We start from the raw sequence: 15,708 nt of genomic DNA, 5'->3' as shown, positions 1-15,708 counted from the left end.
TATAATAAATATTATAAATGTTAAAAAAGAAGAGAGGTTAACACACTCCTTGAAGTAGTCCATTCTGTTTGTATATACAAGATTATTTTGTCAAATAAACTCACAAAGAACCATGTATTTTCCAATAACTATAGCAAAAAGGTGCACGAATTTGTAGTTCTTGGTAATGCTGTACACCTTGCTGCTGGTGAGAAAGAGAATCGCATGTGTGTATGTGTGTGAGAGAGAGATAGTATCATGGGCAGCAATGAGATCAACCAGGACAACTCCTTTCTTAAGCTTCTCTTGAAAATCCATTTTCGATGTACAGTGTAAAATTCATCTGTGATGTGCGAGATTTTCCAGGTCAAACCAGATTCTTCTGGAATAAAATAATTCTCAAGGAAAGGCTATCTGTTTAGGATCATCCTGTCATATAGTTTAAGAAATAACAAGGTAAAGAAATATGTCCACAGTTTTTGGATCTGTTAGTGATCTGCTTCGTTAAAGCCAAAAATCTAGCTTTCCTGTAGATTGCAAGCAATGAAAGTGTTTCTAGATTTTTTAATGTGAAAGATGACAAGGATGAGGATTGTTTTTCTTCTCTGAAATAAAAGGGCTTTTAAACTGAAGGCAAGTTTGCTGGTCCCACTGAAGGTGACAAGCTGACAAACTAGCATGAGAATATAGAGCAAATTCAGCTTTGAACAATATGTCTGGTAAGTGGCTTGGGTGCAGAGTACTGGTTAAGATTAAAAAAAGTTAAGTCAAGCTTTGGCGTGATTAGAGTTCGAGTGGCATATTATATTCGCGGGGTTATGCTACAAGAAACTGAAGCAGGGGATCTTGGCATATTGGTGGATAGGAATTTAAAGTTCAAAGGTCACATAGCAAAAGTTGCAAATATAACTCAGAGGATAATCGCAATGTCGAAGTGAACTTTGACATGTAAGGATAAGGAAGTCAATTTTGCCTCTTTATAAGGCTTTGATAAGACCACACCTGAATTATTGTGCGCAGATTTGGTCTCCTGGGTTCCAAGGAGATAAAGAAGCTGTGGAAAGGATGCAAAGAACAGTTATAAAGATTATATCTGAATTATGGGTTTAGATTATGAGGACAGATTGCGAATATGTGGATTGCAGACTCTAGTTAAGAGGAGAAAGAGAGGTGATATGATAGAGGTCTATAAACTTTTGAATGGGTTTATAGGATATCAACTGACGAAATTTTTCGTTATATGGAAGATGGGGAGAGAACAGGGCCTTCCGTGGAAGTTCAGTTTGTTCACAGTCAAGAAAGGGGTAAGAGCTAGGTTTTTCTCCCAGAGAACAGTGAGTGAGTGGAATAATTTGCCCTTAGGGGTAGTGAGCACATCTAGTGTGAATAAATTTAAGGGAAGGTATGATAGCTGGTTTGGATGATTTACAGCCTCCCTTGATGAGTCCTTGACTCCCTGGAGGTTCAGATAATAATAATAATAAATGGATTGAGGATCTGAATTTAAGGTAGAACACTGGATTTACCATAAAAATACCACATTTCAGAATAGTAAGGTGATGGAATGGGCACCTGGAGCCAACCTGAGAAGTGCATTATAGGATATCTGTATTAAATTTCAGATATCTCACTAATTAAAAATAATGAATTTAAAGCTAAGAATGGTATTATTCTATAGTTATTTAAACTTGATTCTTTTTGTATGTGTCATGAGCAAGACATTTTGATATGTTAATTTTATTTTTGGTAACTAAGTATTGCTTAGATACAAATAAAATTATTTAAATTAGATATTCAAACATAATTATATTTGTGAACGAGCTGCCAAATGTTGAAATGTTCATGCTGTTTATATCCAGACAAACATAAAAAACATCACTTAACAGAAGCAAAGTTGCTGCTGTATTCATGTCTTGAAAGTAATTAAATGAACTCACCTCAGTGCATAAAAGATTGTAAAAATAAAGAACTGTTATAAATTTTGTTTCATATAAAATTATAAATAAACTACTATGAAGATATTCATCAGTGTTTTAAGCACAGTACTGAAACCAGTAATGGCAATCCACAATAGTGGACTGGAGTGGAAGTTGCTTTACTGTATTTCCAAACATGCACAGAAGTGAGAAGAATATTACTGAATGTCACTAGGCATCCAGCTGTTCAAAAGAGGAGAGAGAGCACAGCAGAGGAGAATTGTAGTTTCTTCAATACCGAAGACCAAGCAGATATTAGAAGAACAGTTAGAAATGGAAGATTGCAAGAGGAATTCCTTTGATAAAGAGAAAGTGAAATTCTATGGTCAATAATCCATAAGATTTATTCAGTAAAAACTGGAGGAAACTTTATTGCTGACCAGTTCATATCAAATGGACCCATTTATTTAGGATTCCCTTCATTTCCTTTCCCCCTCTGTTACCTTGCAGTGTCGAGAGTTTATTAATCATCAGACCTCAACAGTTCACAGGATAAGGTGGTCAAGCCCTACGCCCCGGTGTATCCTATGTCCACAGTGGTGTTGAGTTTTCAAGGCCGAAAACTCAACACCACTGCGGACATAGGATACACAGTGGTGTTGAGTTTTCAAGGCCGATTTTCCTGCTTTGTGGGATGAAAAACCCTACTGCCCACGCCCAAGACCAGCTAACTTGGCTATAGTGAGGAAGATCCTTCAGCTCCTCACGTCTCCAACGGGAATAGCACCTAGGACATTCCTTCCCCAGGCATATGGTTGCGAAGCGCACAGCCACTAGGCTAACCTAGCAGACTGATTTAGGATTCTCAGCTGATAAATGATTTGAAACTGTTGATATAGTTTATTTTCTTCAGTGAGGTATGATGAGACATTCATATAGAGAGTGAATTCAATCAGTGATAAAATGCTGGTATAGTTTTAATAGTTTAGTCAGTGGAGTTTGTTGTCATTAACTTTATATAAAAAGTTAATTATTGAAGTGTCTTGAATGAAAGTCAGTAATCTGTGATTCAGGATGCAGGAAGAATTTGACTTATGTTGCCACCAAGCATTAGTTTTCCTTCTGTTTAAATTCAAGAAAGAATGAGTTTCTGTAAGAAACAAGACACTGAAATTCCAGAAGTTTTGTCCATATAGGAACTGCTAATTTATGATAATTGAAGAGAAACTGTGTAGACAAGACTTTTTTTTTATGTTATGATCTGAAGAATACATTGGTGCTTGTTAGTTGAGTTATACTGATTTTATGTGTGCTTATACAGTTCAACTGTTATAATGAGCACCAGGGGACTGACAAACATTTCGAATTATAACCATTACTCGCTATATCAGTGATGAGTTAAATCTGCCTCCTATTTTTTTTTTTTTATTTCTCGTTAACTCAATAAAAAAAATAGATTCAAAAACCAAAAGCATTAGAAAGAAATAATATACCTAGATTAATATGTATGAATATGCTTGTATAAACTACAGTACATTAAAAATTTATTTTTCCATAATTTTAAAACCATACACTTAATACTAAACACAGTTTCAATCACCCAGCCAACTGCTGTTGCAACACACAAAATCATCACATCCAAATTGTTTAACAAATTTTTCCACTCGAGTATTCAAGATTGGACTCTGTTGAGAATCCAGCACTTCTGTGTGTCACGACCCATTGAAGCAATGCTTCATTGACATTTGCAAGCTTACACTTTCTATTATTTTTTTTTTATGTTGCTTGCCAGTGCTGATATGTAAGCATCTGTATTCCTCCACAATGTGACAGTGTTGAAGAGAGCAAAGAAAACTTTTTTACACACCATGTTCTAGCTCGTTAATAATTTTGACTTTTTCCTGAACTGAGAGACTTTCATTTTAGTAGACATGTTTCCGATGGAAGGGTTCATTATCAACTGATTTTAGATTCATGGCAGTGTTTGGGTAAAGTAAGATAAGAAGGCCAGAAGCTAGGCAGAGTGGGGATGATGCCCAAGGACAAGATTAGGCTATAAAACAGTCCATAATCCGATGCAGATGATCATAAAAGCTAAGTCACTGCTTTCATTTTTGTCTTTTCTGAAAATTGGGTATTCCAAGAACTACCCTAGCAATTAAGAATAAATTGCTAGCATAGTTTGTTTTTAAAAAGTAAGAATTTTGCAGTTACCAAAATTTATATGGTATATCTGTGTTATAAAAGTGAGCAACAGTATGGGAATATGCATAAATTAAAATCATTATGACTTTTTGCTCGTCACAACCATGACCTTGTTATTTCTATGCTCTTTACAAAGTTTGACTGTATTTGTGTTTCTTGTAAATTAAAAATTTTTCTTTTGGTTATGACTGAAGAGTCAATCTCTTGATACATTTCAATTAACATAATCTTTTATGTTAATGTTACTGAAAAAATTTCATGTAGTGCTCTCCAGAACTTTACATAACATATGCATGAATAAAGTTAAATAGTTATTAAGGTTAATCAAAAGGTTAAGTTACATATGCGATATCCTAGGATGCGAGGTTAATTTGTAGTTCAGTTCAGTGTTTTCTATTTATTTTGAAGTTCAGGGTTAATTCACTTGGAATGGAGGGAGTAATATAATAATGGCACAACTGACAGGATTACCCCTTCACTGTAAATCCAGGATGCTGTTCGTGACTGTTAGATTTGGTTCTGCCATCAGTAAAGACTTTGGCTGGCCTGTAGTCTTACAATGACCTGCCATTCAAATTCATTGGTTAGATGTCTTGTTCTCACTCTAGACTTAAAATAGAAACCATTGCAAAATGCCTGCTTTTATGCTATGGCTCATTTGTATACACCACTGACAGTGCCACTCATTTGCATATGATAACTAGACTCAACATCACTTTTTATAAAATGTACCTGACTTTCACAAATTTTCTTCCACCATCCAAGTTATTGCAATTTTTCTCTTTGTTCCTTAATTTATGGAAAACAGTTATGTGTGTACATTGCTTTTTTTTTTCTTCTAAATGCTAGCAAAAAATTATTGAAAATTAAGATGATGTGAAAAGAAAACTAATTCACTGTTAATATGGCACCAATATGCCATACTATCCCAAAAAAACACTATATATATAAACTTCAGCAATAGTTACTTATGTAAAGGATGCTTTTAAATGTATATGTATTTTGATATATTTAATATGGGTTAATTTCAAAATTCTTTATTAAAATAAACATTTTCAATACTGGATTTATTTATTTATTTATTTTTGACACTCTAATGATAACTGGGTGGTTAAAAGAGTTAGCAGACCTTTACATTCAATGTAAAGGTCTGGGGAGCACTACATGAAAAACTTGAGTCCGCTGTGTAATGCAAAAACAAGGATTAAAATTGAATAAAATGTTTTGAGTTATTTTCCTGTCCCCAATCATTAAGAAAAGGTTTAACACAAAATACAAAAACAAGCTGTGATTACAAACAAACAGCTAAGAAGTAAACATTTTATTCCAAGCTTCAATGTTAACTATGAATATATATCAGCAAAGAAATGTTAACACCTAAGCAGAAGTAAGAATATATATTGACTTTTATTTTAATAAAAATAATGATACATCTGCCTATCTTAAACCCTTATGACCATATTTTATATTATATTATAAAATTAATGACCATATCTCATTTGAGGTTGAAAATAAACTGTCACTTTTTTCATTTTTGTGACAAACCTAAAAATTTTACATGCAATGCTTACTATTATCAAAAAATTTCATGGACATACCTCATATATTTATCTTCTATCTCTTGAAAGAGAACGGCCATAATTCTTGCGTGGACTGCGAGAACGACTTCTGCTTGGTGAATAGCGTCTTCTTGGAGAACGAGATCTATGAATATTTGAATTATTAGAAAACAGCATACTATTTTCTAAAATACTTGTGATTTACAGTAACTAAAACTGATATGATGAATAACTAGAGTCCAAATGATATGCAATACTCATATTCTATATAGGTGATGAAATATAACTTCAAAACATTCAAGTATATTTCACATACAAACAAATATAATAACATTACCAGACAATAAACACACAAATATCATACAAAATTTGGGAAAAAATTTATTAAATATATATATTTATTTCAAAATATACAATCAGAAACTCACAATTCTTTAGTTGTAGATCTGAGACAGATGGATTAATTAAAACAACTAAATTATAAACATTTTTTAAACTGTCTCGTGATATATATGCGAAATATGTTAAAATTATTGTAATATAATTGTAAGAATGTAATAATACCTCGGAAACGGCGGAGTTGATGGAGGTGACATGATGAAAGAAATTAAGCTTTCATACACGGAGAGAAGAAACCAATTGTTGGATGAGGAGTGAATGACAGCTACTGAAGAAAGCATCTGCCAGTCATGGTGGAGGAGGAGAGGAGGAGGAGGAAGTGAGGTGAATGGACTGATATGGCAGAAGTACCCTTAGTGATCAACTGTATGTCTACAACTCAAGAGACGGACGTATGGATGGATAGATGTTTGCTGGCTGGTTGCAAGCTGCTAGTGAACTGGTGGTGGTGGTGGTGATGGTGGTTGTTGTTGGTGGTGGTGATGGTGGTGGTGGAATTGGAGGACAGCAAACACACCTCAGCTGATCGATCGCTTTATTTGGTTGGTGCTGCGTCCAAAGTTTGGAGTCAAGCTGGTTAGTTGACTGATGGAATGGTCCTCGTAAGGACCAATGGCATATGTTGGTGGAGGCTAAGTGAGATTATACGAAGCTGTCAGCCAGAATGGCCCACTGAGATGAGAAGCAGAAAGTTGGACATATCCTGCAAGGGTACAATTATTACCATTTTCTTTATATCTATCTGCTAAAATTCTCAGTAGTCACCTTCAAGTAACAATGTTTACTGTTCTAAATGCTTACACTTAACAGTATTAGTAATGAACCATCAAACTGAAAGCTTTACATAAGCTACCTATAACATCTATGGAATTAATGAACAAATGATAATTCTAAAAGAACAGTAAACAGTGTAAAATTACAGTAAAAAATTGTCTTATGATTAGAACTATGGAAAACTTTTTCCAGTAAAAATATAGCTAACCTGTAATCTTCAGTTAAATTTTGCAAAACACTTGACCATACTTCAAATAAAATAACGATTTCATATTAATCACCGTAATAATTAGGATGGAAAAATAATTTTTTGTAAGAATATTTTGAAAACAGGTGATAATTATATGAATATCACAAGTAATGAATAACTTTTGTCTAAGTTATGTTTTAAAATGCATATCTCAATTTTTTATTTATTAACGTGTCTTCTACTGATACTTATTTCACCAAACAGCTACATTTAAACTTGTATGTTTGAAGAACTTCTCCATTTCACCATAATATTTCGTTAGTCTAAAATATAATTGGAAAATAAACATCTCTCCTCCCATCCTAACTTATGTCTATTTCATCTTAGTATGATTCTGAATTAAAAAAAAAAAAAAAAACTAGTTAAATAACTACCAATATACCTTATCAGTTATATTGGCAGTTATTAAGTCAAAAATAGTTAGCACACAGTTTAGGCTTGTCAAAATAGACTGCTCAGTCAGCACATCTAAACCAGCACATTTTTATATTGCTTCTTATTTATATAACACTATCGTAAGTCCTAAGTAAGCAATAATTAATATGCGAGAATCTGTTGAAAAAGTCATCAATTCAGAAATGGAAATAAGTCAACACTGTGCCTGCCCTGTGCTTCGGTGAATCCACACTGTCAGTTTGGTGAATAAATAAAATGAAAGTCAAAGTTGATCAAAATTGTTTCATATAAACATTTAATACATTCATATTAATAAAAATGATAGAAATATGTAGGACTTCAAAATCCAACTGATGTGCTACAGGAAAAAGTGGCTAATTTTACATTATAATGGGGAAATACATACTCAACTATTTCACATGTTAAATGATCAAAAGTTAATGGCCAGTGTTAACATAGCTACACTCATAACAATCGTTATAGTGAATCATCATCATCAGATTCCTGATATGTACCCTCAAGGGGTGTTACTTCAAAATAACAAACTAGAAAATTCCAATTTCATAACATCAGTGTAGCTTCACATAGCTGAACCCGTGTTGAATGGAGGAGGGGTATCTATAGATATAAACCTTTAATTTATAAAAGCCTCAGTAACACTTAATAAAGGCAGGCCAATAACAACAATCAAAGAGGAATCTTTTTTTTTTTTATAAAATGGTACTTTTTCACTCGTTTTTTGTGCATCTGACCACTTCTCATGGTTAGAATGGGTAAGAATTAAGCAAGCAAATTATACTGAAGTTATAACAATTGAATTCAGTGAATTTTCAGTCCTTCCATAATTTAATGGGATTTTTCTTTAAGAAACTAAGTTTTCTAAAGAAAAACACTATTAGATGAAGTATTAATTTATGCAAATTATAATATTTCTATGACAAACATTATGGGAAAAAATTCTGCAGCCACTTAGGAAAGCACCTATCATTTAAACAAATCCTGACATTTTCCGAAATACATCTTCAAAAGATATAACTTATGTACTATGATAATCCAATACAAGATGGTATTACTAGTTTTTTTTTTTTTTTTTTAGCAATATTTTTTCCAAGCGGGTCTCCTTGTCCTAAAAGACCAACCATGGTACTTTTTTAGCCACTTCTGTCCAATCCCACAATAATGTATATCATTGTGGAATTTCAATGCATGGCCAGTAGGAGGGTAAGCAAAGATGCTGACCACTTGGAAATACTATAATTTTTTTAATCTTCTTTATAGTCAGATTACTGTTTCCACTTTCCTGATCTAAACACTTGTTCTAGGTGAGTTACCAAAATATCCTGGTTAGAATGAAGAGCTTTTTCCATCCCACTCAGAATGTGAAGAACACTGATGATGCACTATGTGACAATTCCCTTGTAAAGGATGGGGAGACGATGCACAGCAAAAACTGAAGTTACAGAGAGGAATGAAACTGTCACATCCTGTTAGAATAGTGATCCAATAGGGCAATGCTGAAAACTGCTCTGAGACTATGTGATTGTTGATGTATGAAGCTGAAGTGAAGAAAATAAAACATTTGTAAAATTTTCAAAATGAAACAAATTCCTTTAATAAATATTAATTATTGGATACAGTTATTGCTTTTTTTTTTAAAACAAAATTTTACAATATTTTATAATTACATAGGTAGTCTGTTCTGTTTGAATATTTTACATCTGTACCTTTTCTATATGCTTGAGAATGGATATAGAGTTAGGCAGATATGATTACGGGGTAAGCATATGGTCATGGGAGATTCTAATTACGGTGACACTGACTGAATAGAGTGCATAAAGATAGGACTCATGAGTTGTTGTTTTTTTTTCATATTTTTTAAGGATTATTACCCAACACAGTAAGTGACAGTAAATGAAGTATCCATACTATTTCTTGTGGAAAATAGTGATAATGCAGTTTACATGGGAATGACAAAGTAGGTGCATGATTCAGTGAGAAATGGGAGCTATGCTGAACTCCAAAACCAGGTTACAACAAACTAATTAGAACTTGGGGATATATCATGGCATGAGTAACTAGTTAGGAAGGTGATCAACAGTACCTGGAAGCAAGCTCAAGTTCATTTGTACGCAGTTAATGGACTGCATTCCTAGTGCTAGGAGGGTCGAGAGAGAGTAGGAATGAAAGGATGAATAATGAGACTGAATAAGATGCAAATGAAGATGATCCTTGGAGCATAAGCAGGGAAACTGTCAGCATCTAGATATGAATAAAACAACAGATAAGAAACAATGAGTTTGGTAAAGAAGAAGAAATGGAATAAGAAAAGAAACTGTCTAAACAGGCCAAGAGCAATCCTAAAGAGTTTATTCATAATGTAGATAATAAAAGGGTGAATAGGGAAGAATGGCTCTGAGTGCTGAAGATTGTACTAGGATGCTGGCATCAGATGATACAGTGGAAATGTTCAATGAATATATCAATATACTTCATATTAGGGGGTGGTACAATCTAACAGTAGGTAAAGATAACAGAAGACTAAACATTGAAATCAGCGTTTGATCAAGTTATCTTGATGTTAGTAGGGTTACTGAAAAGAATAGAATACTGCCACATGCATTAATAGAATACATAAAGAACAAAAGGTCCCTTGGTTGTTCAGTGAGACTTAGAAATGGGCAAGTTCTTCCTGAGTTTTTTCAAAGGGGAAATTCAAAACAGTGTCAATCTAGGTAGTGGTGAGTGCCTGTGAACTCAGTTATGGTAAGGATACAAAGAAGGAGTGAAAACTGAATCTCTGCATGTTTGTTAAAGGACAGTCTTGTTTCAGTAATCTGTTTACATTCTATAACAGGGTAATGACGTCAGCAGAAAGAATAGATGCATTTACAGTATTTTTTCTGGATTTTGCAATGGCAACATCCAACAGAAGAATAAGTGGCAAATTGTGATAGTCTATTAAGAGATAGCAAAAGAATATCGCATTGTAATATTTAATTACACGAATGCATCATTACACTTGTTGATGTTTGAGGAATGTTTGTTTCTAATGCACTCCAAAACTTATGGAGTGTTATATTACATTATATAATACATTTATAATGCAATGGCCTAGAGATAGTTAACTCTGAACACACAAAATTCATTAGGACCAAAGAAATAATTTATTATGGTGGATAGTTTCTATGGAGAATTTTCTTTAACACAGCAGTAATGGTGCAGAGACTTTTCATTAGTTTTTTTACAGTGAGCAAGTTCACTGTAATGTAGTCTACTAGAATGAGAACATGAAGAACCAGGATTTAGCTGACCAAATAGTATTCTTACTGGTTTAAACTATAGTGCAAAATGATGAAAAGAACAGAATTTCATGTTTAACCAAGTTAAATTTAACCAAGCATACTCTTCAAATTAACTGAAGAGTATGCTTGGTTAAATTTGGAATCTTAAACAAGGTTCCCTGTTGTTTTCATCAGGGAAGCAGGATGAACAGCAAAAAAGTCAGCTACTAGAACAAATCCCAACTCAATATCAATAGAGTTCAATATTGGTACTATCAACATAAAAAGCATCAATGGGAAAGAAATGGAACTAGCAGAAAAACTGGATAAATACCAGATTGACATAATAAATGTCATGAAACAAAAAAAAGTGAGATCTTTTTAAGCAACAAACAAAGAATGTTATATTCAGGAAATAATCATCAGGGAAAAGAAAGAGTAGCTATAGTATTCAACCCTAAATATGAGGATAATCTTGAATGGCAGGCAATATCAAGTACAGTGATGTGGGTATACATCAGAAAGGGTAAAGCTGGACAGACAATGAAACATTTGTGCCTATGGTCCCCACAGAAGGTTCTGCTAAGGAAGAAGTGGAAGAATTTTTTGAAGCATTAGAGAAAGCAACTGGCACAATGAAAAAGGAAAAGTTGGTCCTTGTTGGAGATCTAAATAGCAGAGTAGAAAATGAAAAATTGCCAGACAAACAGAAAAATATTGGGAAAATTTGGAGAAAAGAGCAAAGCTAATAATAATGGCAAATTACCTGTTGGATTTCTTATTACTAACACAATGTTCCAACATAAAAATGTGCACAAATTCACATGGAGATAATTTGCAAGAAATAAGAAAAGTCTCACTGACTATGTTGTAGTTGATACTGGTTCAGGAGACAAGATATACAGAGGATTTGAAATTGAAAAGAAATGGAACTATTTAGTGTTAAGTAGGATAAAACTGAATTTCATACTGAAAAGAAGAGCGTGTAAGAAAGTTTTAAAATGAATCAAAGTTGAGCAACTTTCAGATGTGAACAGTAGACTATAATATGCAAACATTATTCAAGAAAAAATAAGTCTAAAAACAGGAACCAAACTTTGAAGATTCAGTGGCAAACCTGGAAGAAAACATTGAATGACTCAGTCAGAGGTATATAGTTAGGTTTTCTCAAGGATAGAAAAATCAGAATTCCATGGTGGACTCAGGAAGTTTATTTTTATTATATTGAAAGACTATCACAAGTGGTATAAAAAAATGCCATGGAATTCACAAAAAATCCAGTTCCAAAGAAAATCTTTCCATTCTACAATTCAGGGAGATAATCATAAAAGAATTTTTAGATACAGGGGAGACTATACCTAAAGAGGTTACAGTGAAAAGGCCCAAAATTCACCAGATGAGAAAAATGGAATGTCAATAAGTGTTATCAATAATTTTCAAGGATTGGTAGAAATCTAAGGTGATTCCCATCAGAGTTTATACTCTGTGTATAAACTCTGATGTTTATACACAGAATATAAACTAATCACACCTAATCATCAAACTGTGATGGGCAGCCTCACATGTGTTTAACATGTGTTAATGTCACTCATACATATGAATAATTTACTTGTAAAATGTAATAGTATTCATAAATACAATTTTTCTGTGCATAAAGAAAGAAATTATTTATGTATATATTATATTACTATGTAAAAAAATACATTTATCATTAGAAAATAAAATTCTTAGAAAACAAGGTAAAATAGAAAAATACATGTAACAAGCACAATAAATTGTACAAGATGACTTCCTGTGCTTGTTTCTCCTATTAACTGACATGCATTCCCGCTACACCTATATGAACCAATATTATTAGTTCATTAGATAAACCCTTCCGTATTGCAATTCGGTAAGCTACCAATGTATACAGCTGCTATTTATTATTGGTTATATTTATATTTTGCAAACATATCTCTTTTTCTCTCCTCATATTTTTTTTTAAATTATGTCCATCATAAATGCAAACATGCATGATTAGTTTATAAGATCATGTGTAATTCACTCCACCCTTGAACTTATTGGACACACACAGATATCGTAACTGTAAATTATTAATAATTCATTTGCTAGAAATGGAAGATGCCAAAAATGCCACAACTAATCACACCTAACCTCTCTTGTTATATTTACCATTTTCACATGGCACACATATTGATTCACATATTTACACCTTTTAGTAATTTAAATATGCTAACCAAATATAGCATTATTCTTAACTATTGTTTTCTAATATAAATACTGAAACAAAACACCCCCCATTCCTCCATACTGATTTGGTCACAATCAAAGAATTAAATGTGTCATTATGATATATGGCACATTTAATTTATTACACAAACATCAAATTGTGGTGGGACAAGATAATGCTCCTTGTCCTGCCAGAAAGTCAAGTTTGCAGCACAAGTTTTTAACTTGCCTTGATGAAAGAATGTTAATAATCACATAATCGGTATTACTTAAGAAAATTAACAAATACTATCCAAAAGAAAATGAGAAGTCAAAAGCTAACAATACTGCTTGATTAGGTATTTAAACTATAATATAAAATTATCAATTTCAACTGAATAAATATCTTGATAAGTGTCATTTAAAAGCCTACTATCATAGTTATACCAAGACTGTTAATATTCTAAGAATTCACATAACAAAATGGAAAACAGTATATATACAAAAAGAAAGTATGCATTTCAAAAGGATATGTTTGACTTAGAATTTACTACAGCATAACATTTCCTTAAAATAATTTATAATGCTAACATATATAAAATAATTTATAATGTTAATGTTTTATAACACAGATAAATTCCACAGTAAATATGTATTTCAGTTTATAAAATAAACTGAAATGCATTATTTCAACTGAGATCCAAAGCAATCACATTATATTACATAAAACAAATGTACTGAAATTAAATTTATAGTTTGCTTAGCAAGATGAATGAAAAAGATTAAAGTAATTTAACTGATAATAAAAATTAATTCATGCACTCCATATTAAGCACCTAAAATTACACAATAGAAGTCTTCAGAGGACTGCAAGTGATCTTCTAAACAATATCCTGAAACTATTCGCTTCCTGAGATCATTGAGGTTGCTGTAGTAACAATGGATTCCTTTCTATACAGTTATCTTTTGGAGCCAACCACCAATTACTAGATGAAACTAAAGCGCTTGCTAATTTGGTATGGATGCTTAGATGCTGATTATCACATGTCAACATTTAATGGAAAAACACACATAAAGATTATAATTAACTAAATTTATTTAGCTAATTCGATTAAGACAATACTGCCTTGATCACCAAGGCATTTTCATGCTAATGGTCAACAGTTAATATTTATCTATCTATCTAGAAAAACACAACTATGTCCACTAGATTACAGCCTGAGTGGCAGAACATATCAAGCTATGGTTTGCAGCCAGTTTCATTCATAATTTTTTTTAAACATTAAACAAAATATAAATCAGACAGACTATTTCTGGAATCTGCCACAGTAAATACAACAGTCTCCAAACGTAAATAAGTTCAACTGCAACCCATCAGTAAACAGGACATTTGGAGTCCATCTTTTGCAATTAGTTTGCCTTTGTCTTCTTGTGATGTGGCTACATATATGTACTTAATACATTTCTTTGTGCTCATGAAGATGCCTTGGTGACCAAGGCAAGATACTCACTTAATAACCTAATCAGCCAAATACATTTAGTTACTTATTATCATTGAACATGTGTTTTCTCCACTAAACATCAACATGAGAGAAATTAAAGAGAGCATCTCTTCACATCAAGGAATAAAAGCACTGAGATGCTCAATTTTCTAGCAAACCTGTTAAGTAATTTTTTGAAGTCACTGATAAAGAACCAAGCATGACACTCAAATGAAAGTGCAAGAGTTCAGTCATTTATTAACTTTTTTTTATTATACATAATAATATTTCAGATAATATTATGTATATATTATGTTTATATACATTAATTATGTATATAAACTAAATATTATGAGAATATTATGAGAATATTTTCAATGAGCTCGTTATTCACCAATTTTTAAACAACACATATTTGCAAAAATATTTGCGTTTATGGGGTCTTTCTATTGACCAATGTATGCTTTTAATTGCTTAACTTCTTTTAATGAACACCATAAGTATGATAAACCCAACCTAATTAACTTTATCTGAAAGAATAATATTACCATTCATTGGAGAAGATGCTCCCCAAGAAGGATGCATACATCTTTGCTGAAAGCTAAAATTACAAGTTATTACTGATATTTAGATAAATTACATCTGCAGTGAATTTCTGTTACTAAATGCATACACTAGTAGATAATTACAAAAATTTAAAGAAAAAGAGCAAACAAATCTTGTCTCAGGAAAAATCTTCATGACACTGGCATCAGTTTGGGGGATAATGACTGTCAAACATTTCTTTATTAAAGCAAAGCATATATAATTATAATGAAATAAAACTTATAAACATAATACTGCCATTCCACTAGATTTTTTTTTATATTGGAAATCACAGAACTTATAATTCAGGAAAAATTATTTTATGCATGAATGCATGTAAAGATTAAATTCATCAAATTCTGATAAACAGTAAATAAATAAATACCAAGAAGCCTTTTTTTTTAAGATTACCTTTGGGGTGGGGGATTTCTTCCTCCCCCATCTCTTCGAGATCGGCCATGGGACATCTCCACACGAACTCTAGTACCACACATTCTTCTAAAAGGCAAAAACAAGAGAAATGTTTAGTTCATTGTTTAGATTATATTTGGTCATTCAAACATATAATTAAATTGATATGTATATTGATCTTTAATTGACCATGATTTATAAACATCTAATACCAACAAGTTTCAATCTTATAATAATTTTTGTCTCAATTGAAAACTGAGTACA

At 32.3% G+C, this 15,708-nt stretch overlaps 1 protein-coding gene across 2 annotated transcripts in view; it reads right to left on the bottom strand.

The window, feature by feature from the left end:
- The window catches only part of LOC150092512 (RNA-binding protein 1-like), a 73,022-nt gene that overhangs the window by 20,700 nt on the left and 36,614 nt on the right, over positions 1–15,708 (bottom strand). Inside the window, exons 3-5 of one of the 2 annotated variants that reach the window (XR_016550514.1) lie at positions 15,445–15,531; positions 6,224–6,761; positions 5,699–5,804 (exon numbers count right to left, since the gene is read on the bottom strand). Coding sequence is in view for 1 of the 2 variants with exons in the window: in XM_090414593.1 (XP_090270719.1) it covers positions 5,708–5,804; positions 15,445–15,531 (184 nt within the window). In the remaining variant the exon portion in view is untranslated. The remainder of the gene's footprint in view (positions 1–5,698; positions 5,805–6,223; positions 6,762–15,444; positions 15,532–15,708) is intronic. The other variant, XM_090414593.1, reaches the window with a different exon arrangement.

This window comes from Typopeltis vanoorti, chromosome 25, assembly GCF_054136105.1.
Source record: "Typopeltis vanoorti isolate ZY-2024b chromosome 25, IOZ_Tvanoo_1.0, whole genome shotgun sequence".
In the NCBI taxonomy this organism is placed as follows: domain Eukaryota; kingdom Metazoa; phylum Arthropoda; class Arachnida; order Uropygi; family Thelyphonidae; genus Typopeltis; species Typopeltis vanoorti.
Note: the sequence above shows the minus strand (reverse complement) of the source record. Positions and strands in the feature narration are given on the sequence as shown.